Source organism: Ambystoma mexicanum, chromosome 3p, assembly GCF_040938575.1.
Source record: "Ambystoma mexicanum isolate Mex_15411 chromosome 3p, UKY_AmexF1_1, whole genome shotgun sequence".
In the NCBI taxonomy this organism is placed as follows: Eukaryota; Metazoa; Chordata; class Amphibia; order Caudata; family Ambystomatidae; genus Ambystoma; species Ambystoma mexicanum.
The window spans coordinates 76,445,104-76,471,559 of record NC_090925.1 but is presented as its reverse complement, the minus strand read 5'-3'; the positions used below and the strand labels follow the sequence as shown (position 1 = coordinate 76,471,559).

Sequence of the window (26,456 nt, the reverse complement as noted above, 5' to 3'; positions counted from 1 at the left end):
AGCCAGCCGTCTGTTTGGGACATTTTCAAAACTTCAACACTGCCTTCCGCTTCAGCAACGTTGGCAGCACGTCATTTGGCTTTAAACTCCCTCTTCCACAAGGGCCATGTGTAGTCACATTCCAAGAGCTACAGATTGACTTCAAAGGAATAGGATAGCCACTATAGGAAGGCCCCAAAGCTATTTATTGCAAGCTTATAAAGCCTACATGCAAGCAAATGAAGAGCTTTACAAACTATCATTATACATGAATGTTTACCAGTACCGTATTTAAAGTATTGTAAGGCTCGGGAGAATAGCTCAGTGGCAATGCGCTCGCCTTGGAAGCAAGGTGACATGGAGCTCCACAGGTTCGGTCCGCGCTCTGGGTATTAAGCGCGTTATAAATAACCCATCATCATCATCAGCAATGTTTGTTGCATGAGGGGAGTAAGAAGGTCTTTTTTAGAGCTGATTATATGTACTTGTATCGGAAGAAATGGTGCATGACATCTAATAAACATTTCATGGATGTATGTGTAGAGACAAGAGCTGAGAGTGTGCATTGACCTTCGCAGTTTAAACTTAGAAGTCATCACCGACAACTACCCACTACCGAGCATAAACGAACTCATTCTGTTGATGAAAGAAGCCAGAATATTCTCAAAATTGGATATGAGAAACGCATACCACCAAATACAATTGCACGAAGAGTCGAAACCTCTCACAGCATTCATCACACCGTTTGGCACCTATCAGTTCACCAAGATGCCATTCGGCTTATCGTCAGCAGCATCAGCTTTCCAACGCATGATGGACGTCCTGCTACGGAAGGTCAGAAATGTTGCCTATTTTCAGGATGACATCCTCGTGTACGCAGGGGATGAACAGATACACGATACCACACTGAGAACTGTCCTGACCAAGCTGCAAGAAGCAGGTGTGAGACTACGCCATGAAAAATGCGTATTCAAAGCGAAAGAAGTCAAGTACTTGGGGTACAAAATCTCAGAAAAAGGGATTAGTCCCAAACAAAACTTGATGCATGCCATAATTAAAGCACCGGAACCCACCAGCAAAGATGAAGTAAGATCATTTCTCGGACTGGCGGAGTATTACGCCAAATTTATCCCCAAGTTCTCAGAAACCTCGACACCACTCCGTGACCTCCTCAAAAAAGGTTCGGAATTCTTGTGGCAAGAACCCCAAAAGAAGGCGGTCGAAAGTATAAAACGGCACATCATGGAAGCGCCGTGTTTACAGCCATTTAACCCAGAGTGGGAGACAGTCATCACCAGGGATGCCAGTGCGTATGGACTAGGAGCTGTTCTAACGCAGAAGAAAGGAGACACGGAACATGTGGTAGCCTTTGCCTCGAAGGCTTTGTCCTCGGCGGAACAGAACTACTCCACCATAGAAAAGGAAATGCTGGCATGTGCATGGGCAGTAGAACATTTCAGAACATATGTGTGGGGCACGAAATTCAAATTGGTGACAGACCATAAACCCCTCATCCACATGCTCAGCCCGGGAGGCACAAAAGTGTCTACACCCAGACTGGCATGCATTGCAGCAAAACTGCAGGAGTACACGTTTGAAGTGCAGCACTTCTCAGGATGGAAGAACTCACAGGCAGACTGCATGTCGAGACTGCCAGAGGGCAAAGACAAGGCCACCACGTTTCCACAAGGTGAGTGCATCGTGGCATCCATCGTGATATAAAAGCACCTGATTACCTGGAACTCAGTGAAAAACACTGGTTGGAAGAAGACGGAAAAGACCCGACCATGACAAAAATCCGAGACTGGATCAAGGAAGGGTGGCCCGATGAAAAAAGCAATGCCAGAAGGCATGAGACCCTATTGGAAGGTGGCCGAGGAGATATCTGAAACGGACGGAATAATAATTAAAACGGACCAGATAATCAAACCCGTAGGCATGAGGAGAACCATTCTCTGCAGAGCCCATGCGGGTCACCTGGGAAACACGATGACCCGTCGCAGAGTCAGAGAGGCCTACTGGTGGCCTTCCATGGACCAAGAGATTCGCACCATGATAGAGCGGTGTCATGAGTGCCTCAATAGCGACAAAAGATTAAAAGTCAGACAGGCACCTCTAATTCCCACAGAAGTACCAGAAGCGGTGTGGTCAAAAGTGGGCATAGACTTTATAGGACCCCTGGAGGCGATGGCGCCAGAACATCGGTTCGGCATAGTGCTGGTAGATTACCTATCCAAGTGGGTCGAGGCGGAGTTCGTCCCGAACATCACCACCGCGACAGTAATCGAAGTCCTCACTGAAATTTTTCAAAGGGAAGGCCTCCCAACTTATATCACGAGACATGGAACAATTCCTGAGAAAGCACCATATAGGCCAAAAGAAAGCGGCTTTGTATCATCCCCAAGCCAATGGGCTCGTAGAGAGGGCCAACAGGTTCATTAAAGGGGCCATCCAACTAGCCACAGCCTCTGGAATGGACCCACTGAAAACAACCAAGGCGGCCATAGCGGCCCACAGGCTCACTCCCAACGGGATCACGCAAATATCCCCGTTTCGAATGTTGAGAGGGAGGAGTGCAGCCTCCACGCTCATACCCCCATGGCTGTCCAAAGTAAGAGAGGATGAAGCAGTTTACATGTCAGAGGTGGTGTGGAGAATTGAAAACAGCAAGGCACGCATGAAAACATGGAGTCACCGAAGAAGAAGAACCAAGCAAGCATCAGACATGGGAAGGGGAGATTGGGTCAAAATAAGACTGCCAAAAAAAAGATCAAATCACAGGCTCGCGGTTCAGCAGACCCATAAAAGTGAGTCACAGGAGAACCAACCATGTTCGCACGGAAGATGGGCGCACGTGGAATCTGGAAAGAGTAGCCCTTTATCAGAAGAGACAAGAAAGAGCGAGGACCCCGGAGAGATCACATGCGGAAGGAGGATTAGACTATGAGCGAAGGGAAGAACGCGAGCCAGAGAGGGACGACAGAGAGAGGGAAGAAACAGAGATGGAACCGGAAACACCTAGGTCTGAACCAGAACAGGAGCAGACGGAAGTCCGCACCGGAGAAGGTGGCCGACCCAGTAGAGAGCACAGAAGACCGGTGAGATACAAAGACTATGTCTTGCAATGAACTTCCTTTGCATTACCCAGGGGAGGTGTGTAGAGATATCGCGAGAGCCCCACTCTCGTGAGATCTCGCGGCCGCACCAAGACCGCCCCCGCGTGCGCCGCGCGAGTACGGGAGCGGCAGAGGACGCATCAGGACGCGTCCGGACGGCTCCTCCGAGATTTGGGCTTGGGGCCTGCACCACAAGGCACCCCAGCCCCCCAGCCCTGCAGCTGTTAACAGGCACGTTGCCTGGTTGTTTTGGCACGTTTATGTGCATATGTTTGCAGCAGATGTCGCCAAGTTAATAAAGGACATCAAGCTAACCGACAGCCTCCTGTCATCTTTATAAGAATTTACTACAGTATGGCTCAGTTCAGTTCCGAGAAAAGTGTCACTCATAGGGTCACGCTTAAGACATGCAAGTGTCACACAAAAGGAAACCGCTAACGTGGGATATGCCACTCATCTACAAAATGAAAACACGCCAGCTCTGCTTTACTGTGCTGTGAATCCGTGGCCACGGGTTCTAAGAGATCAGAAAAGAGACAGTTCTGCGTGTCCCGGAATCCCCTGTGCACACTGAACGTGCACGGCGTGACGCTCCTTTTATTCTCCCTGCGTACAGACTTGTTCAGTGCGTCCAGGTCTTAAAGAGACCACAACACCCCCCCTGATTCATAAAGTTGAACAATACATCAAACGAAACATTTTTCTCTCTCTCTCTCTCTCTCTCTCTCTCTCTCTCTCTCTCTCTCTCTCTCTCTCTTTCCCTCTCTCTCTCTCTCTCCCCCCCCCCATGTATGACCACTGGCCACTCCACTTCTTGTGTCTCAACATACTCTAATTTTCTGAAGAAATAATAATTTCTAGTTACCGTCTCTTGTCCATTGTATGCTGTCACCATAGAACCCTTAACAACAACTAAGTGGAACGGCTGGTGATCGTCCTTCGTAGAAGGTTTCCCTGCGGGAGGACGAGATTACACTAGAACATCATCACCTACTGTCAACGGGTACTCATGCAATCTTCTTTGCTCATTTTCTTTCTCATTGGCTTTCTTCCTTTCTTCCAGGACCACTTGGTCATCTATTTCCTCTGGAACACGAGATTCGTGATTTGGAATGAGGCCCCTGTGACAAGACTGAAATAACGCCTCTGTCAGAACGACGCACGTGGAACAGTGAGGAGTGGTGCACATGGAACAGTGAGGAGTGGTGCAGTATTCAAACGGAAACTGGTAGAGTGCTCTCTTCAAGCTCGCACCTTGGCCACGTGCAATCCTAAATGCCATGCTCAAAGTCCTCATGAATCTTTCCACTCCTCCATTTGCTCGAGGCCGCACTGGAGATATCTTTCTGTGGCAGATGCCCAGGCATGCATTGATGATTGAAAACCCTCCCCTAAAAGGGAGGCCCATTGTCAGAGCATAACACCTCTGGAAAACCATGAGTCGCAAAAACGTTCTCCATCGCAGGTATTACATATGTCAGGGCCGTGGAGTTTACAAATTCAACCTTGGGGTAGCTTGTCCACTGGTCTACTATGATCAGAAAATGTGTCACACACTTACCTTTGAAACCACACTTACCTGCTCCCCGCAAATGCACACTACATCAGCCCCCAATACTCATACAGCCCCAACACTAACACAGCCCCCCTCTAGCATAGACCCACACACACACTTCTCCCCACAAATTGTCACACACACAAACACTGTCCTCCAATATGCGCGCGCACACACACACACACACACACACACACACACAGTCCCTCACACTCATTGACCCCACACACTTCCCCCAAACACACTTTAAACACACACACTGCCCCCATTCAAGGCCACTGCCCAAACACATTTAACACTGCTACTGCAAACTGCCCCAAAGCAGACACACTGCTCCCACGCACACACACACAGTGACTGCACATCAGGCACCATGCCCCACATACACATCACCCTGCAAAGACACTGCCTCACGCAAACACAGAAATACTGCATCTTCCACACACACACTGCCCCCACACCACTGCCCCCAAATATACGCCCACACACACATTGGCTGCACACATACAACACACACAATGCCCAGATACGCCACACATGCATGCAAACACTCCCACTTCATACATATGCAAAAACTGCCCACATACACTGTTCACACACACACACACACACATACACCCAAACACTGCCCACTCATGCACACACACACACCCAAAACAGTGTTTTGAGTACTTGGTCATTTCAGTGCAATTCGTGGCATTGGTTTGTGTACCTGGACATTTGAAGCCAATCTGTGGTGATGATGCAAGAGCTTGGAAATATGGGGCCAATAACTGCCAAAAGGTGTGAGTAGCTGAGCACAAGGTGGTAATACCTAAAAGATGCTTATACAGTGCCTATTCAAAAGCCGAATCTATTTGGCTTTGCCAATGCCTGTTTCATTGTGTCAGAGCATAACATTGGCAATTCATACTGGACTTAATAACTCTCTCTGCCCATACTCGGAAAGCGACGCGTGTTTCTTAGTTTCCTGTTCAGAAACACTCTGAATTTTGGGGTTTCTGATGAAAAGCAGTGTGCAGAAGGTCATGTTAGTAGCAATCCCAATACTGAGAGCTTGACAGAAAGGTGCAGCAGAACCTAAGCACTCCTTAAGAACTGGCTGATGGTCTGAAAGTGGAGTGGATCGGGACCTTCAATATCAGTGCACCCATTTCCTCACCTTCTGGGTCACTGCAAAGATGCTCCCTCAGTTTCTCCAGCATCAGCAAGTAATTGCTCTTCGGGCAGGTGCAGTTCAGCGGCATCTGAGAGGTTGCTGTTGAGTTAGTGGCAAATCCTAGAGTGAAGATCCATAGAGAAAGACACAAATGCTATGAATGTTGACACAGAAGGCACATACAAATGGTCTCTCCCCTCCCTGTTGCTGTTTGGCAGCCTCATGTTGCAATGAACATCCATTGGATTTAGGGGACCAGCAACGATTGCACATACATGTTGTGGGGTCCCCTCCATGTATTTGCAAACATTTACCAAGTGCGTGTGAAAATGAAAGAGTAGGGGGAGGAAAACGCGCCTTTACGCTTTCCTTTTCCTATTCATCTTAAGCAAACGTAAACCGTAAAAAGTAAACCGTGCCAGTTCTGGAGCAGGTGCAAAACCAAGGCGGATTACGTAGGAATCCATTTGAATACTTGCCAACATTCTGTGATCGAAAAGAGGTAGGATTTTGTTTCAAGCTTCAAAAATAGTCATTAGCAAAATGTTATCATCGCAGGACATGTGCCCCTGATCAGATTACAAGAAATGTCTAACTGGGATCGTCGGATTTCTTGAGAAATTACATAATGAAGGCGTGACTGTGAGCACGGTGGTAAGCCTTCTTAGTAGTAGCTATTAAGAGTGTTGTGAGCGCTGCCTATAAGTCAACCATTGGCAAGGGAAGTGCAGATAGATTGAAGAGACACATGGGCTATGACGAAGCACAGCCTGTTAGGGCGACGGGGTTGACTTCATACCCACCCATTCACACCCATTGTGTGCCCTCCCTGTGCACAATACACATCAATTGAATTGGTACGAGCAAGCTTTGTGTTTTTACGGTGAATCCAAAATTATTAATAAGTAGTTTATTGAAAGTCAATGGAATAGTTGCAGCTGTAAATAAGCTCCTAGTTTGAGAAAAATGTCTTGACGAAGTATGCCTTCAGTTACTTGATTTATAAGGACTTGTGTGTCCTTGCGTCTGTTCCTTGCACTATATTCCTGTTGGGGACAGGCATTGGCAAGGCTGAAACTGTTGGATCTTTTGTGGGCATTTTATGGGCATTTGCCAGGCACAGGCATAATGTACCCGGTTACTAAAATAACGATCTGCTCGTTAACGTTTTATGGTAGACAGCAGTACCATTGTGGAAATGCCTGGAGGGTGCCTATGGCATGCAACAGGGAGAACGCCTGGCTTTGCCATTGCTCGTTTTCGGCCGGAGTGTGGTGCAATGCACAGATATTCTGGGACACACATTTGCTTATAAGCACTTCTAACAGTTTTGAGTTTTGTGTAGGCGTTAGTGGTATTTGCCAGGCACAGCCATAGTGTGCCACACTCTTAATATTTTCCAACTGTTGACATATAATGGGTGCTAGTACCATCATGGGAGCGCTTGAAAAGTGCCTGTCACCTGCCTACAGAAAAGCCAAAACATGTGGCCCTTAGAGTGCTTTTCTTTAAACATTTAGTAGGGAATCGATATACAAACACTAAACAGAAATGGATGTAAGCACAGGATGTTTCGTTATAGAGCCATGCAAACATCTTAAAAGAATACAGATCACAAACCTTACAAGCGGAGAGAATAAAGACCCAAAGATAGGTACATAAGAAAAGAAAATTAGACTATCAGAAGTTTAAGCAAAATAATTAACCAACAGACTGAATAAACATCACTATATATAGTAAGAGGTAGTGGGTGCTATTAATCAGCCACAGATGTCATCACAGAGGATAGTGTCAGGGCATTCAGTTTACTGTGGTCGGCCGTAACCTCATTAATTCATACTAATTCATAAAATATGTACTCCATCCACACGCTAACACATAAGCAAACAAACACACACACACGGTATAAAACACGCCTCTTTTAAACATGGTAATCTAGAATTTAACAAATATAGACAAAATAAAATAAATATGCCAAATGTCCTCCTTCCTTAATACTGATGCGCTTACCTTTCAGCCTAAAAATCAAGAGCGCCACAATAAACCAGTCATTGTGAAAAAAGAAGCCTGTTGCATGCTATTTAGGCCCTGCCATTCCATCACTGCAAACAACATCCAGGGTGTTTCTTGCAGGATACTAGCAAGCTCCAACTGGCCTTTAGGTGAATAGGGCGCTGCTCGAACCAAAAACTGAACATGCTATTGAGGGTCAGTGTTTTGGGTTAAAGTGGGCCACTTTCTTGGCCCATGTGTGCCAGTTTGATAAGTTACTTCACTATGTGGCTAGTAGTAGTGGCCATTGTTGCTGAATACTTATTCTTTAAAAAGCACCATTTGCAGCACCCTTTATCTATAAACTTCCCCTGGGGTACGATTCAGTCTGTTACAAAAGGAATGAATTGCCATTTGCAACTGTGGGCCACTTTTTCATTGGTGTCCAAAACTATTTTTATGCCCCAGTCCGACCCTGGTAACTAGGTAGGGTAATTACATTCCAATAACGAAAGCTTGGTCAGCTTGTCGAAAAAAGTGGGTGTCACTTAAACCCACCTCGCTCAGAAAACACGGATGCGGATATGAGACGATCCAGCCAGCACGTGAGAGCTAGAGGGGTTGTGGTGCTTCTGTGCATACATGACAATTCCTTTGTTGCTCCGTCTGTCAGAGTGCGGCCCCATCAATCACTAACAGGAGTTACCAGAAACTAGAGGGTAATGTCATGATGCAATGTGCCACAGACCACACCAGTTTAAAAATGCGGTAGGATGCGATTGTAAAATCCGGAGGTGGCGGGTCTGCCTGAAAAGCAGTAGCTTACCGCTTAAATCCGCAGGGTTGTTAAGTATGCATTTGCTGTACACCTCCATGAAAAGTCTATGTCATGAAGGTGTACAACAAAGCTTACTGGCGAGACGGAGAAGGTCAGCACGGCAGAGATCGTATTTACGATGCGTGCCCCGCCACTGCCTTGTCAGTGCTGGACATGGGATGGGACCGAGAGGTAAATCAAGGCGTAAGGCCTTGAATTTTGTCACAGAATGGACATTCAGGATTAAGAAGTACACCAACCCCAGGTTCTCAAAGTTCAAGATGCTTTTTAGGGGCTGCATACAGGGGTGGGCCAGGTAAATATAACCAGGGTCTTCCCCCAAAGAGCTAACTATGCACAGCATGGCCTTCTTCCACAAATAGCTCTTACTCAGGATTTTCCCTTCTCAGTTTGAGTGGTCAGGCTTTCGGATCTCAGCAGTCACTGTTCTAAAGTCCCAGAGACGTTCCCTCATTTTGAGCTAATGAAACAAGGCGCTTGGCTGTCCTGAGCTCTTCTTTTTAAATTTGTATTTTATTGTTTAAAGCGCAGACCTAGCTTGAGAGCAGAGGAACACATTTGGCTGGCATCTTTTAACATTAGTGTAGTACTGTGAGGTGTGTGCATCAGTATGTGCGTCCATTAGAATTAGTCCTTAGTCAGGTGTTGTTGAAAGAGCCATGCTTTGAGAGATGTACGAAATTGGAGAATTGTGGGGGAATTCCGAGTCGACACCAGGATCAAGTTCCAGAGGGTGGGTGCATGACAAGAAAAGGATTACTGCGGGTCCTCTCTTTTCAGACGAGTTGTGATTCAAGCCGGTTGGTCGATTTGCTGCACGAGAAATGTGTGCCACCAGATATGTGAAGCTTAGTTAGCTGCCAGGTACTATAGTGTGCAACTGGTGACTGCTTTGTAGATGATCCATGCAGTCTTGAGCAGTATCCTGGCCTGGAGAGGAAGCCAATGTAGTTTGTGTAGCATGGGGGTGATTTGTTCATATTTCCATGCTCCCGTAATAAGACTTGCTCCAGCATGGTGGACTGCTTTAAGGGGAGCCAAGAGAGTAGCTGGGTGCCCTGTCAGGGGAGCATTTCCCCCACCAATGTGCAAGATTACCAGGGCCTGAACTATGGTCCGGATGTTTTGCAGTGGGATGAAGGGTTTGATTTTTAGAAGGGTAGAGATTCTGAGCTAGGCTATTTGAGCCTTCTTGCCTATGTGTTTCTGGAAAAACAGGCTGCTGTCAATGGTGAAGCCAAAGGATTTTGCTGAGTCTGAGAGTTATAGATCAAATCCTTCTAGGTGCATATCATTGAGCCATTGTTGGACAAGTTGTTTTTTGCGGGCGGACCGATGATGACGAATTCAATTTTGGATGGGTTTTGTTTGAGGTAGGTGGTAGACATCCAGGACTGGAGGATGACTAGGTAATCGTGGGAATGAATAATGTACTGTGTGCTATTTACTCTCATGTACAACTATCACCTGTGTATTGGTGGATGGCTATATTGGGATCTTTGAGGCGAATGCCCGGAGGCTCCATGAAAAGGTTAAAAAGGATTGGTGAGAGGATGGAGCATTGGGGACTCAGAAAGAGACCTGGATTCAGTTAGAATGCAACAGGTTCATCTGGACAGCCTGGTGTCTGCCTGAGCGTTAGGATGTAAACCAATTCAGGCCAGTGCCAGAAAATACCATCCTGTCAGCAAGGAGGGAGCGAAGGATGCGGTTGTCGACGGTGTGGAATGCAGCTGAGAGGTCAAGGAGGACAAGGAGGCATGAGTCACCCTTATCCATGATTTGGACGGCATCATCCACCACCTGGATGGTGGCTGTCTTGATGCTACACATGGGGTGGAACCCTGACTGATAGTCATATAGGAGGTGGAGTTGATCAATTCTGGCAAGTGCCTACACTTCTGCTGCTTTGAGCCCAGGTGTGCGCTTTTCATGGACCCATACTCCAAGAATATGCCAGTCCTTGCTGTTCTGATGGGCCTTCAGGGTTCTCTTACAAGTGGTCTTGGGGTCACCCAGGAGAGAGGCAGAAAGACACCCCCTACCAACCTCTTCCCTTTTGACTCTGTTCTCCCCACCTCCTCCATAAACTATCGCTAACCCCCACTGGAACATCCTCCCACCAATTAGACCTGCCTAGGGTCTGATCTTGGCCTTTAGAATACCCTACCACTAGCTGTCTAACTCATTCCAGCCCTCCACCTCACTAACCAATTCCTTGTTAAAGTTCTGATCACTTAATTTCTTCTCCAGTCCTCATCAGCCTCTGGCCGTTACTCATCACTCTCCTCTTCTGAATACATCTCGTCCCCAGTCTCCCCTCGCTCACCTACCTCCTCATCCTACGGATCCTTCACTGTCTCCTTACTGCCTCCTTGCCTTTTCCCACTGCCTCTTCCTTTTCTCTTGGTTTTACAGCATTCTTCCCATCTCTTGTCATCTCCACTTTCTTAGTTACTGTCATCCCCCACTCCATTCTGTGTCTTACTTCCTCCCTTCAGCCTTCTAATTGTATGCCTTCCTTCAACTCCACCTTAAGTTTTACTTCCTCCCTCATTCACTGTATTCTTTTTACATCCTGCCTGTCATGGGGCAGGGTGTAAACACTTCTATTCGGGACCCAGTAAAGGGCCAAAACCTGAAGAACACAAAGGTCATGTGGGCAAACAACGCAAGAAACAGAATCCACCCTTATAGGAGACTCTTATGCCCTATTTGCAGGAAAAAGGCCACAGAAACTACATTACCTAGACTTCTCTGGGCCAAGAACTACATGGACAAGCCCAAAAGGGGCGGGAATCAAGCACGCATGCGCGCAAGAACAACCAGAGCACGGGGCTTGTGCTTGAGTTCTCGATGGGAGAGGACGTGTCCTGAAGAGCTCCGTATACAGGGATCAGCACGGGGGGCCACGCCCCAACCATCCTCTGCCCAGGCCCCTTGCCGGAGAAAGCTAAGTAGTGCTCGCACTAGGGGAACTCCAGCTGCACAGGGGAGAAAGCGCAAAGCAGTGACGCCACACCGCAGTGCCAACACGACCAGTGAAGGCAGCCTGGGGCACGCGCTGGGGGGCCCCACCCACAGTCCACTGTCCCCCTGCCTCAAGACAGCTAAGTCTCATACCTGGGCACCGGAGCACGCTCCTGGCAAATTGCGCACATAAACACTTGGCAGGCCATGAGCGCAGAGCAGTGCATGTGTTTTGCATGACAGGTAGCCATGTGGAGGAGCCGCGTAGAACAGTGCGGTTATACCGCCACACGTCACGTGCGGCAGACCGCACACCCTAAGGCTCATAAACAGGATCGCTCAAGGGTCCATGACCTAGTGAATCCACCAGTACAGTGCGGAGCCACATGCGGCTTAATTCCGCATGTGCCAGTTCGTTATAGGCATAAACTTGCGCACTAACTCATAGTGCTCCGCACTGCTTAGCGCACACAACAGGGTGAAATTAACCAATTGTATGCTGGCAAATTGTTGATTGGAGTGTGTGAAGTAACACACAATATAGTAACTCATTGCTCTCTTGCAGCGGTAACACGCTCCAGACAGACACCGGACCTGAGAGTATGCAGGCAGGAGGTCAGTACTCACCCCCAGAGATAAGTCTCTTTCTAACTCTCTGATGTGCATTGTATGATGTGAAGTGTATGATTATTGTGTTATCCATTGTCCCCTTCCCTATCCACCTCCCCTCTCCTAATCCTCTCACTGGTTACCCTACTGCTGAACCCATCCAACCATCGTGTTCCTAACCCTCTTTCCCCGCTGGAGTATCGGTGTCTTGTGTAAGGTCAGACTTGCAAGCGCCCAGACTGCGGAGGGGATGGTTGGTTCGTGCCACTCCTGAGCCTGAAGACAGCAGCCGTGACACTGCCAATCCACACCGGTTTTTACATCCTTCCCTCTTTTGATATGATGTTGCTCCCTTCTCTCTGACCGCCTTAACTCTCAACACTGTCTTGTCTCCTGTAGACATCATCTCCTCCTCTCTTCTGTTGTGACCTCTCCAGCTCCCCTCTAGTGCATTCTTCTGTTACCAGTCTTCTCCATAGTCTCTGAACCCCTTCACCTCTCCAGCAGTCTTCCACTGCAAACCTTCTCCAAACAAGAGCCATCTGCTCCTGTCACACACAAATCTAGACTTGGCTGCCTGGCTTATACATTAGCATGCCCCCTCCCCATGACTAGAACTAGAGTGATGATCTGCAGCTATGAGCCTAAGCGTGCGATTGGTGGGATTGGCTAGGATCTTTCACTTCTTGATGGTCATATTGATGCTAAGGGTGTCAGCGTTTCTGACTGCATTACGGGGCTCCAGAAACACGTTCGCCCTTTGTCTCTATGGCAACGCTTGAGGCTTTGGAAGCCCATACCAAGATGGCCTACACGTGTTGCAGTCACATGAATGTCGGAATGCCGGCTCAGCTGTTATGATGCCGATCTGACCGGCATGGAATCTTCTGTGAGGATAAAGACGCAGTTTGTATAATGAGCGGGGCGTCGCAACGTGTCTCCTTCCCGTCGCTACAGTGCTACTGTTTTCCACATTGTTCCTTCGTCTCTCCTCGCACCTTGTGAGCCCTTTTGCCTTATGCATGACTTCCATGCTCCTTCTATGCCGCATTACCCTGCAAATCTCCTCCTCTTGTTCCTTGATCTTCCTCCTGTTTCATCTACGCTGACTGTGAACTCCCTGTTCTCCAGGACTCTGTGCTTCACCTAGCAGTTCATTTGGGATTAAGCTGCTCTCTGCCTTCAACTGGACTTCATGTTCTCTGCTGTGCTGTTCATCGTCAACCACTGCAATTGTAGGATTTATTTGTCATCCCTTTGACAAGGGATTTTTCCTCCTATACTTTTGGGACCAATCTTCTAGGCAGCCCCTTCTACTCCTGTCACTTTTTCAGGAAACAGGGTGGCTTTTGGAGAAGACAGGCCTTACCTCTTCTCATCTACAGCCAGGAAAGCTCCCAAGGTAAGGCCCGTCGCTGACAGAGGGGGCTGGCTTAAGGTGTATGAAAGCCCTGGGGGCTATTTTGAAACTCTGTGTACATGGAGAAGCTGCTTGGATTCAGGATATCTTGCTAAGCTGTTGTTGGAGAGGTAGAGGCAAGTGCGTTAGGGAGGCTATAGGGGTGTTAAAGATTCCCTCGTGATCTTCTTGTCTCGCAAGGGTTTTCCTATTGTATCATGTTGGTGAAATGGTACATTCATTTCCCTGATCCATTCCAGGTTTTCTGGTTGAGAGAGAAGGGCATTGTGGGGGATGAAGTCCATCGGAGGTTGGTATGCCCTTACAATTTCTGTGGCTGAGCCCTGAGAACGTTTTCCCGATGTCCTCCCTGGCTTAAGTGTCCTGACTGGGTATTTTGCAAGACTTGCTCTCTCCCCTGTCCCTAATTCTGCTTCATGGATCCAGTCTGGTTATTGTGTTTCTATACATGGTGGGTATTATGGGAAGTATATGTTGTGCTAGCTGGCTTGGCTAGGAACCCGGCCCCTTGAGTCACACAGATTATGTTCCCCGGAGTGGACCTCGTCACATTTCACACCCTAATTTACCACTCAACCCCCTTCAGAATGAGGTTGAATGTTATCTGCTTTTATGCCAATATCATTTCAAATGGGGAGGGGGGAGTAATGGGGGGAGGGAGTAGTGAATGGGGGTGCAAAAGCACGGCATAATGTTTTTATGCCTAATTTGACCTCTCTGCCCCATTTTTAATTACTTTCAAAGAATGGCAGAGGCATGGGGAGAAGTTAACATCTCTGAGAGAGAGTAACAGTAAAAAGGAAAGGTGATTTGGCTTGTTTATACCGTCTACTTTCCACTTCATTTTGCAAAAAGATGAAAATTGCATGCATTGGCGGTCCTCTGCATGCAATTTGCACTTAATAGAAAATTACCGCTGTGCTCCTTTTCAAAATATAGCTCTGTGCTTTATTAATTCCAAAAATAAATGTGATTAACAATCCTCCACATACAAAACCTGCATTAGATGACAAGAAAAAGAGGTGAAGTTATATATTTTTTAAAATAAGAAGGTTTCATAGTGGAACTATTTTTTTATTAAGCACACAGTGTTCCCAGGAGCTGCAGCTAGAACTCTCAAAGGAGACTCCATGATGGCCTACACCACCAGGGCTAAATGTGTCGTTTAATGTAGTTTAAGTAATTCATTAGAAGGGAGAGCTATTTTCTCCACAGAAGCCTCCTCTGCAGTTTGATGGGGAGGACGAGGCTGACATCTGAAGAACCAGAACAAGGAAGGATATCCTGTAGATAGTTAGGGGCTATAGAGTCTCTGGGGTGTACAATGGAAGTTTGGGAGGGAGGGAGGGAGTGCAAGGTGGCGGTCGGACTAAACGTAGCATAATCATGCTTTGTATTGGTTAGGATAGAATTCACTCCTTGCGCACGATTCTCTCCACCTGTGAGTCCCACAGCACTTTTTGCTGGACTCTTGGTTTTTAGTCTGATCCCCGTGAGTGGGACCCTTTTCCACACTGACGCAGGCCTTTACTCTATTGTTGGGAACCCTTTTTAAGCCTTTGGTCTTTTTATGATGTAGTCATGCTTTCCTCCATCTTTTTCTGGCATCTGTATTTTACTTTTGTAGTACACAGCACAGCAATGGGTTCTCTAGTTACTAGCACCCACCCCCACAACAGAGAGCCCCAATATTGACCGCCTCCCAGGCTGCATATTATTTATTTAAAGGAGCTGTCCCTTTCCAGAAGACTCCCTTTGCCGCTGCTGGCAGACACAACCCAGGTTGATGAGAGTTGTGGGGTTCCCCCCATTGCCATACTTGCCAACATTCTGTAACCAAAAAGATGTAGGATTTTTCAAATTTAAAAAAATAATAATTTGCATAACAATGACATCACAGGAAAATACAAAACATACATTGTTGGCACCTTTGAAGCATTCTAAACTACATAACCCATCAAATATTATAACATGGAAATATGTTCGAATGTTAAAAATGTATAATTCTGAATGGTAAGTTCGCACCAAATTCAATTACCTACCTCCACAGAAGGTAATCACACAGAGCTGGTAGGCAACGTTTGCTACTGCTCTGTAGCAGCAACATGGGCAGTACATATGTATTCCTGCAGTGGAAGTTGAACACTGGATGACATGGAGACTGATACCCCCCTCAGTCTCATAGGCAGATGCTGTGTGATGGTGTTATGCTCTGCCACTTGCCTTCACTGGAGGTTCACCTAATGGTTGTACCGGCAAGAGTACAGGACAGATTCATGTAGCTGTCAGGTCAGTGGATTGGTCTGAGCTCAATCAAAGTAATCACCTACCAGCCCACTGTACAGACAGACCTTAATGGGTTGCATGCTTTGTCCTGCAGCCTGCCCTAGAGTCACATACATTACCTGCCACTGTAAAAAGCAGTAGGATCTGTCATCCAAATCTGTAGCGGTAGGACCGCTTAAAAAGCTGTAGCCTACTGCCTAAATCTGTAGGGTTGGCAAGTATGCATTGCTGCCGTCAATGCCGGGATGCTTCCCACATACGCTGTCAGGGGTATTGACCCACGTTTGGACTATTATGCTGCAACATTTGGTGCTGTGGGCTTAGAAAATCCAAGATGGCCGAAAAGCCCACATTGCGCCAGAATCCAGGAAAACCGCACAGTTTTTGCACACACCAAAATGGTCACCTAACCTGCCACCCACCAGTGCGAGCATGATGGGCCAGGAGTGCCATGAGCGAAATGTGTGCCAAAGGAACAACAGCAGTGCCGGTTGGCCAAAAAGGGCTTTGAAATCACCTTTGTTTCTCTGAATGCAAGCTCAAAATGCCTATTTCAAACATTGCAAGATATTCAAAAATCTCACTGAACACCAGCAGACATTTGGCAGAAGGGAGACTTGTGTGCATACAAAATCTGGGAAAAGAAAGAGCCTAAAATAATGTACATAATGAAACTGGCTGAGCTGTGCATGTCAGCAGCCTAAGTTAAATTGGACTGAAAGACACTAAAATCTAAATGTTTAAAATAAATGAGTGACCTACTGTTGAGTGTCACATAGTTTGCAACTGTTAAATGTCATAGTTTTGAACTTAGAATCAGCATTCTAGCTGCATGTGTGTCATGCATGCTGGACGTGGTCCTACCTCCTACGCTCGTAGAACAGCTAGACCGTTCTATTCCAAATGGCGGTTGTTCGACACGTTGCCGGGAAAACGACGTTTGCACTTTTCACGTCGCTAACTCACGTGTATTCTGCTTTGTCACGTGAACTACGGCATTGCGTATTTAAGGAGCGTGGAAACTTCACTCGCTGCTTCTGATCGAATCATTTGGCGTTGTGTAGCTGAACCTCCGGTCTGCATCCTTGCTGATTACTACAGCTACCTTTTGGCCTTCTATAGCGTGTTTTCCGCCACACGCTGATTCCTGGAGCTGTTTGGTTGCGTGTAAATCCACACGTTGTCTTCAAAATGCGGCCGGCCTGGGCTGCGTGAATCCTGTTCGCGTGTAAATCCACACGCGCACGCTATCTTCAAACGCGGCTGGCCTGGGCTGCGTGAATCCTGTTCGCGTGTAATTCCGCACGCGCACGCTATCTTCAAACGCGGCTGGCCTGGGCTGCGTGAATCCTGTTCGCGTGTAAATCCACACGCGCACGATATCTTCAAGTGCTGCTGGCCTGGACTGCGTGAATCCTGCTCGCGTGTAAATCCACACGCGCACGCTATCTTCAAGCGCTGCTGGCCTGGACTGCGTGAATCCTGCTCGCGTGTAAATCCACACGCGCACGCTATCTTCAAGCGCTGCTGGCCTGGACTGCGTGAATCCTGCTCGCGTGTAAATCCACACGCGCACGCTATCTTCAAGTACGACTGGCCTGGACTGCGTGAATCCTGCTCGCGTGTAAATCCACACGCGTATGCTATCTTCAAGCGCTGCTGGCCTGGACTGCGTGGATCCTGCTCGCGTGTAACTCCACACGCATATGTTGTCTTCAAGCGCTGCTGGCCTGGACTGCCTGAATCCTAATCGCGTGTAAATCCACACGCACACGCTCTTTTCGTCGCGGCTGTCCAGAACCGCGTGTACTTTGTTTATACCCTAAAAGGAGCGCTATTTCCAACTCCTGCACCTGTGTTATTAACAGGGGGATTGATTCACTTCTATACTTTACACTACGTGGGAAGGAAACTTTCAAGGATAAGTGGAAGGTGACAGTGAACAGTACTTTGGACGCTATCCTGTGGTGCATCAACCCAGTATCGAGCGTGAGCCTCGTTCCGTTCGGGATAAGTCTCCCTTACTAACCTTCCCTTCCTTGTCGTTTGTTCTACCTTGGATTCCGCAAGAGACTCTGCTGGATTCATCTGCCCTAGACTCAAGGTCAGTGTGTGCATCCATAACATTTCCTATTCCATCATACCCAGGTTGGGACAGTTATTCATGATACTTTATTTTGTTCTAGGCTGACTTCTTATACCTTACCCACGCCCTTTCCAGTGATCCATCGCTCTGCCTATTTTACCAGTCAGAGAGTTGTATCATTTGGAAGGTCTTAACTTGACTTCACAACTATCAAAACGCGTGAACAGGGATCCGGAAGACCCTACCACCTGTATCCTTTTAAGTACCGTATCCTTTTCAGTTAATACTTTGGTGCTTTCTGACAATGTGTAAAAATTGTAAGTTTGACTTGGATGAAGAAAAACTGGGAACAAAAGTGAACAAAGCTGAAGCCTGGCTTAAAGAGATTGAATTCTGCCTTGCAACTACCCCCGACAGGAGTTGAAACTTGCTCGTCCACTCTTCCCAGGCCTGGCCTGCATTCTCCTGCCCTCACCAAAGGGAGATGACACCTCTCTGATTGGATTAGGGGAGGAGCAGCTGGGGACTGCAGGAAACTGAACAATGAGCCTTCCTTGGCTCAGGCAAATGTTAAATTAGGGGGGGTCGTAAATGGCTTCCTCTTGAGAGAAACTGGGAGGGGCAGTGCCTCTGTGAGCAACCTGAGCTGGAGGAAGTGGACAAACCAGAAATTCGACCATGTGGTTTGGGAAACCACACCCCTCTGGGCCAGAGCATAATTTTAAAAAGATGGATAATTCATAGTACGGACTTGTCAAAATTATATCATTAATATCATTATGCTTGTGATTTTTCTGTGCACATTTTAAGAGGTGTTAGAACTCTGTACCATGTTCTGAGGCAAAATCCCATGAATTATGGAGATTGCAGACACGGGGTACACGCTAGAAAAATGAAAATTTACTGGAATATGTGTAGAAAGGCGGTGTACATCTGTGTCATTTTTGGTAAAAATCCAATATTGGTAAACCAACCAAAAAGCGCAAAATGTTGTCATTTCTTAATCCAAGCTCTTAGAAACATCAGAGTTGGAACAGAAACTACCTTATGTGATATATGATGTGTATATGTAATGTCAACCACTTGTGTATCTGGGAAATGTGTTTAGTTATGAAAATGATTTTCTAAGGTAAAAGCAAAGTGGAGTGTTCTTTCTGTATGCCATAAAGATGACACCTGATGACTCACTGCTCCCTTCTCAAATCAGGTCAAAGAGAAATCCTTGACCTATCAAATCGTGAGTGGGTTGGGCATAGAAAGATAGCCTTCACACCCACTTCCCAAAAGACATAAAAAGAGCCACTGGAAGCCAGACAGGGACATTCATTTTCCAACCTTCAACTGAATTCCTGCGCAGCACTCTGATGGAGAACTCCAGAATCCAGAACTCCAGAGATCCAGAACTTCACTCCAGAACTTATCCCAGAGTGGCCTGGACCACCAGCTAAATCCTTTTTCAGCAGGCCTGCAGAACCCAGCAATCCAACCAAACTATTCTACAGCCGGGCGAGCTGTTGGATTCTTTGCCAAGAACTTTTGCCAGAACCGGTAGCAGACCCAGAAAGCAGTGCTGTATCCAGAGAGACCAGACCAGATCGCTGTGAGCAGAACCAGAGATCCAGACCAGACCATCAGGGCAGAGCTGACCCAGATAGCTGTGACTTCAGAACCAACCGCCTGGAGTCCAGTCCCCTGACGGCCTATTTCAAATTCATAGTGTGAGTACTCAGCCAGAACTGTGCAAAACCAATCTCTTAGCTTAAAATAATCTGATTCAAAACATTTGAACCTGTCCCGAACTGCATCATAGGAATCGTGTGTCCCTTCTCCGATTTTAAACCTGTAAAAGTGTAATTTTGCCATTTTGAATCATTATTTCATTTCTGAAAATCTACCTTCACAAAATCATCCGTATCTCTTGAACCATTAGTGATAGAAGCGAGATTTTTGTTTTAAAGCTGAGATTCCAAGCTTTCCAACAAGCTCTAAACCGACTTGCTTCTCCTTATAGTTCCTCCGTAATTGCGCTCGACGCACGCGACTAAATTGCCGCGATTTGACATTTTGCTTCATTTCAGCCACGTGTAAAATATTTGTCTTTTGCTTCCATTACGGAATTCCGTTTTCAACCAGATAACCATCCCTGAATCATTGATAGGGCTGGCCTGAATTAATTTAAAGTAGCTATCACCCACCCTGAATCTCTTATAGGGAATTAAAATCATTGTTAGCATATTTTTCCCTTCTTTGCATACCACCTTTAAAGTACTTTGCCTGTGTTAAAAATCATCCCTGTTTCTCTAAGCTTGCTAGGGGGGAACTGAATTCAGATTGTACTGTGATGGAATCCTGAAGACTGTGTGTGTTACTTCCATCTCCTTACATTGCATAGGGGGGAGTGAACTGTCAGAGAAAAAGTGATCATATTATCTTTTGCTGAAATCATATCAAGTTTGTTTCTGTACTGCCTTTTATTCATCTTTGCATCTCCTTGAAACCATAAAGCATTCCCAGCTACCTTGTTCTTTCCGTACCAACTCCTGAGTAATAAAATAAGTGTGCTAGTATAACATTATCCATTGTTGATCGACATTATACTCATACGTGTGATATCAAATATTAATTTATTATAAAAGTGTGATATATATATATATTGTATAATTATTCAATAAATCTTTTAAATTGCAAAAGAAACCTACTTCTTGGCTCAGTGAGGTCAGGGGGATTCAAAGAGAGGAGCGTTATACAAGGGTTCATCATCCAGATTATAACTTGTCATAAAATATATAAATAAGGGCTTCCCTTGAGCAATCACAGACAAGGCACTGACTTAGTGGGAATGCTTGATTGGAGTCATTAACAGAGTGGGGGCTCGTAGCTGGGGATTCTGGATTAGATCTATCACTTGTGCAGATTAATACGGTGTGCTAACTGACAGGATATATAAATTCTGTTGGATCACCACGCCGTGTTACACTGTAAAAACACCCCTCAAAGGAACGCTCTAAGAAAACGGTCTGTTTTGCAAAATAAAACACAAACTTCCGTAAGTCAGGAAGGAAATCAAGTTCCAGAATGACGACCTTGGTAGATATGAAAATAGCCAGAGAACACCTCTTACATAAGCTATTTGTGAGAGGTGAGTGGGCTCATCAGGACCAGGCGGTCTGGTTGCAGGCAATCGCACCCCAGATCACCGAAACAGGGTCAGATATATGGAGAGATCAGGGTCCCTTACATGTGGCCCTGAGTGAACTATATATGGCCCCTAAGGCCAAGGATGAGCACAACAAGATTGCCAGGGTAGCGGCATATTTATATTTACATATGGGAGCCATATAGGACAAATGTGCTGAAGGCCAAGATCTGGCAAATAGGCAACTGATGGCATTAGAGAAGGCCCAATCTGACCTGGTCTCTTCTGAGCAGAGGCTGCAGAGGAGCCAGGAGTCAGAAAATGATAGTAGGCAGTATATTATTAAAATAAAGGAGGATATGGATATCCTGCAACAGGAAAAGGCTGACCAGGATACCAGATTTCTGGCCTTGCAGAAGGAGTACCAAGAAGGTTTGGACTCCCTACTGCAGAGCCAGAAAAAGCTGGAGCAACAACTAGACTTTAACAGGGCATGCACAGAGCAGGTAGCCACCCTGCAAATCCGACTGGACAGAGAGAAAGAGGACAGCAATAAATTGATTTTGAAAGACCTGGATATCCAGGCAGAGTTTGATCAAGAACGGCAGAAAGCTGGTGCCTTTCAAAGGCAGAGGGACGACCTGGCGGCACAGATGCAGGCTCTTAGTCAGGAAAGGGACACCTTGGGCCAGGAAGTCTGCCAATTAAAAGAAAAAATTGAAGGAAATCACTTGGCCCTCTAGGGGCTGGGTGACCTCCAAAAAGAGCATCAGAACTTGTTAGAGCACACCAGGAGGGTGGAAGATGCTCTGGCAAGAAAGGAGCAGGCCAGTAGGGATGGGACTCAGGAGGTAACCCTCCTGCAGCAAAGACTGGCCCAGTATTCCAGGACCAATCAGGAGGCACAGAGAGAGAATGAGGCTCTCTGTCAGCACAATGATAGGCTCCAGCAACAGGTAGCCATGCAGGAGAGACTGATAGAGTCTAGTAAGGCCTTAACTGAGGAACTGAAAGCGCAGACTCTTGCATTGCAAAAGGGAGCAGGGGCTGATAGAGATGAAGTTCGCTGGGAAAGGGAAACACCTGAGCATAACCTCAGGAGCCCTAGTACCAGAGGCTTTCATCTCTCCCAGTCCTTGGACTCTGCCACCCCCATGTCCCCTGGCGCACATGAGCACAGGGCCACAGGGAGGGCAGATTACTATCCAGACAAAGGTATGGGGCTCATAGGCCAGTACCACCCAGGAATGGATTGGCGGGCATCCGGGTATGGGCACCCAAGTACAGTGCAGTTTAGTGGGGAACCCCAGGAGAGTAGGCCCACTAAGGGCATCCTAAAAACCTCTGCCCAGTTAGGTCAGTGGGGGGTACCCATCAAATCCTGGCAGCAAGGAGGGATCTGAAGACTCCTCTGAGCGGCCCAGGACACAGGAGACCAGGTCCCCACATTCTGCCAGCCATTCCCAGGCTTGCAGAATCCGGGGGAGCCTGGAAGATCAGACGGGCACCTCTGGGAGCAGTGCTTCTGAGTCAGAGGATGAATGGACCAGGGTTACCCGAACCAAAAAGGCCAATAAGGCAAAAAAGGGCCTTGCTTAAGGACCCCTTAAAACAGATTAAGGCAATCAGGAGTGTCATCAAGCCTTATCACAAGAACTCCAAGTATTCTGTTTGGAAACACGTGGAGCTCTTTGAGAAAATGATGGAGACTTTCCATTTGAAGGACAGCAGTAGCTGCATTCAGTATGTCAAATGGACATTCTCCCCAGAATACTCCAGTTTCTTTGCGGGGCTGGAGGACCAAAACCATTCAAGATGGCCCACATATAGGGCGGCCATCTTGAAACATTTTTCTGTTCACCGGAATCCCCAAGAGGCTCGCAAGGCAGCCTACAATTTGCAATGTGGGGAGGATCAGGCCCCGCAAGAATTTGTGCAAGAATTGAAGCGTGCCTTTGCGCAGACCACCAGAAGGGTGCGCACGGACAGCAGAGAATTCATCAACACATTTTTCCATGCTCTCGCCAAATACATAATGGCCCAGCTCGTGAGAGACTTTCACGAGAAAAGATCTCTAGACTGGGTCATTGAGCAAGCCACCCGCATCTATGAGGTGCAGAAACCGGTGGAAAATAGGAATCTGCCCAAAAACCCCAAAACCAACAGCACCCCTGCTGCTGCCAAGGTGGCAGAGGTAAAGGTTGCCCCCGTTTTAGATTTGGAGATGGGGGGCCTAAAAACCTGCCTGCACCAAATCATTCTAAGCCCAGAAGGCCCTCGGGCCAGTCACAGACAGGGAGTCAAAGAGGTAGTCCCACAAATGGGGTCCCTCGCTCCCCTGACTATGTAAGTCCCCGCTATAAGGGAAACAGTCCAATACTGGGTTATGTGTGGACTCCTCCGGCCCAAGGGGGGGGATACAACCAAGCGCCCAACCCAGGGAACTTCCCTCCGCACTTCCCCCAGGAGGGCAGAAATTCACCAAATCCTGGGCAGAACTTGTTCCCCAGGTATCCACCCAACTTCCAGCCCCAAAATCATCCATCCTTCTTTTCCCAATTCCCTGAGCCCAGACAACCGAATCCAGGAGAGGGGAGGCCAAGGGTGGAGGGTACCCAAATCTTCCCAACCCAGGGTACTACCAGAGAAGGGATAGCTACCCTTCCCGGGATCAGCCCAGGGGAGAAAATAGAACCCCGTATCAGCCTGAGCGGGTTTCCCAACTAAAGCGCCAGGTCCAAAATATGGCACGGGATCTGGGTCACATACTGAGGGCTCAACAGAACCCTCAGATGAGCATGCCACCACAGAATGCCCCAAACTCTGGGCCTGGTGCTCCAGAACAATGACGGGGGCAGCACCCCGATAACCCACCGGTTCTCAGGGAGGAGGCACAAGGGCAAGGGGGTGTAAAGCCTCGGAGGAAGCTTCCTTCCCCACTTGTAAACAACCCCTGGAAACCCAGGAACCGGAGACAAAATCTCCTACCCCTGGAAGTCTGCCACCCAGGGAGCAGAGAGGAGGTAGGAGAAACAAAGGACCCAAACAGACCTATTTTGTGGAGGAGGTACAGGTCTTCCAATTTGAGGGAGAGGGATCCTCAGAGGATCCTGGGAAAAGGATCTTCTCCTTCAGAGATGGGGGAACTCCTCCCAAGGAAAAATGGGTCCCAAGGGATTCCAACCTAGACTGGGTAGGTGTGGGGATTGAGCTGTCGCCGCCCATCATTCTATCCCGAACAAGACCGAAAACCCCTGGTTCAAACCCATCCTGGTGACTGCCTCCAAAAAGGGGGGGGAGGGGCGGCCCAGAACCGGAACCAGGGGAACCCAAAACCACATCAATAGACTGGGTAGATGTGGGGATTGATCTATCGCCGCCCATCATTCTATCCGAGAACCAACGATACCAAAATCCCATGGGTCAAACCCATCCTGATGACTGCCTCCAAAAGGGGGGGCGGTCCAGAACCGGAACCAGGGGAACCCAAAACCATTTCAAGTTGCCAACTTTTTCTTGCAGATTCCCATGACTCTCCACAGAATTCTGCCCAAATCTCTTCTCTCGCAATGTCCAAAACCAGAAAATTAGCCCACCAGTTGTCCAAAAATGTGCATTATCTGTGCCCCCTTGAGGAGAAGGAGGGAAGATACTATGCCCCAGTACAAGTACAGGGGCAGGGTACAATTTTGGCACTGGTGGACACTGGATCCCAAGCTACCCTTCTGTCCAAAAGGGCCTTTGATTAACTAAATGCAGGAAGGTGGGAGAATTACCGTATTCCTCTCACCTCTCTTCCTGGACAACTCCAGAACTTTGACGGGAAGGAAATTCCCATCGAGGGGACTGCAGATTTTGACATCAAAATTGGGCGACACAAGGTGAAGCACCCGGTCATAGTAGTGACTCCAGAGGGTACCCCTTGTTTACTAGGGAATGACCTCCTGAGAAGGTTGTCACCCCTAATAGATTGCGTAAACAAGGTCCTCTGGACCCAGACTAGCCAACCAATAAAATTAAAACAGAGTGTCAACCATGTTAGTTTAAACGGCACCTGCCACATGGTTGAACAAAAATCTGACCAAGTAGAATTTCACTTCCAGAACAACCAAATTCCAGACATGACAGTAATAGCAGTAGGACAACAGAATGGTGAGGGGGGGGGGGTCCTCTCTATTTCTGAAAATCAACCTTCCTTCCAGTTTAAGGTGGTATTCCACACTGGAAGGAAACACTCTGAAATTCTTTACTAATCCACAATCAGACATTCCCACTCCGATAGTCCAGAAAGATGTGAAATCAGGTCAGAGCTTGGCTGATATTCAGCAAATTGGAGAGCAGTTGTTCATCCCTGTTCAGTTAAATGATGGGAAGGACTCTGTTTTCGCCCGAGTGTGTGTGAACAACGGTAAGAGCTTCATCAGCGAAGCCATGTTCCGCCAACTCTCAAAAGATCCAGCCATTCCCACATTCAAACTGATAGACAAATGGGAAATGGATCTGGAAACACCCAATTCCAAACATCTCCTGCCAAGCAGGTGTATGCTCAAAATCTCCATTGCAACAAGAGCATAGTCCATAATTGTTGGGTCCTGCGAGACTTCACTGCCGCCTTTTACTTAGGCAGTGACATTCTCAATCGCTTTGCCATTAGTTTGGACATAATAAACTTCAAAGCTTGGTTCCGATTAGCGGATAATCCCATGTGCTTTGATGATCCAGAAAAAGCATTTAGGTCAGCTCAATTGCTACCTTAAGCAGTTGAAATTCAGATTGGAGAGTAAGTCACCATCCCAGAAATGACCCGACAATTCTCCCTGGAAGTGAAAGTTAAAAGAGGACAAAAATTGAAAAACCGTGATGCTTATATTCATCTAAATGCTTCTCTCCAACAGCAAGGGTTGGGGGTAAACCCAAAACCATTAGTCAACATAGAACATGACATCATTCCAATAGAGGTGGATAACAGCAACTTAAAGAGTATTACTCTAGCCGCGGGCACCATTATTGGAATGGCGGTTGAAGACCGACATTTCTCCATTGATTTAGGAAATGAACTGTTAGGACCAATCCCCAAGGACTGTTTTGACAGTGACAGTGATGACAATACAACACCAGACAGGATCTTTACCCGGCATGGGGGGAACTTCCTGGTGTACACTTCTTGCCCTTATGGTAAGGAAGATGTGACTTGTGACTTCAGAGGGGATGAGGTGATTTTCCAGGTCCATGAGGGCTGCCTTTCCTACCCGAAGCCTCCGGTCCAAATCAGCACTCTGACCAGGGACTTCTCCACCCAGCTGGAGGAGG

The 26,456-nt window shown here is 47.3% G+C and overlaps 1 protein-coding gene across 1 annotated transcript in view; it reads right to left on the bottom strand.

Moving 5' to 3' along the window:
* The window catches only part of LOC138579492 (killer cell lectin-like receptor subfamily G member 1), a 300,846-nt gene that overhangs the window by 141,654 nt on the left and 132,736 nt on the right, over window positions 1-26,456 (bottom strand). Inside the window, exon 4 of the mRNA XM_069649814.1 lies at window positions 5,813-5,929. Coding sequence (XP_069505915.1) covers window positions 5,813-5,929 — 117 coding nt within the window. The remainder of the gene's footprint in view (window positions 1-5,812; window positions 5,930-26,456) is intronic.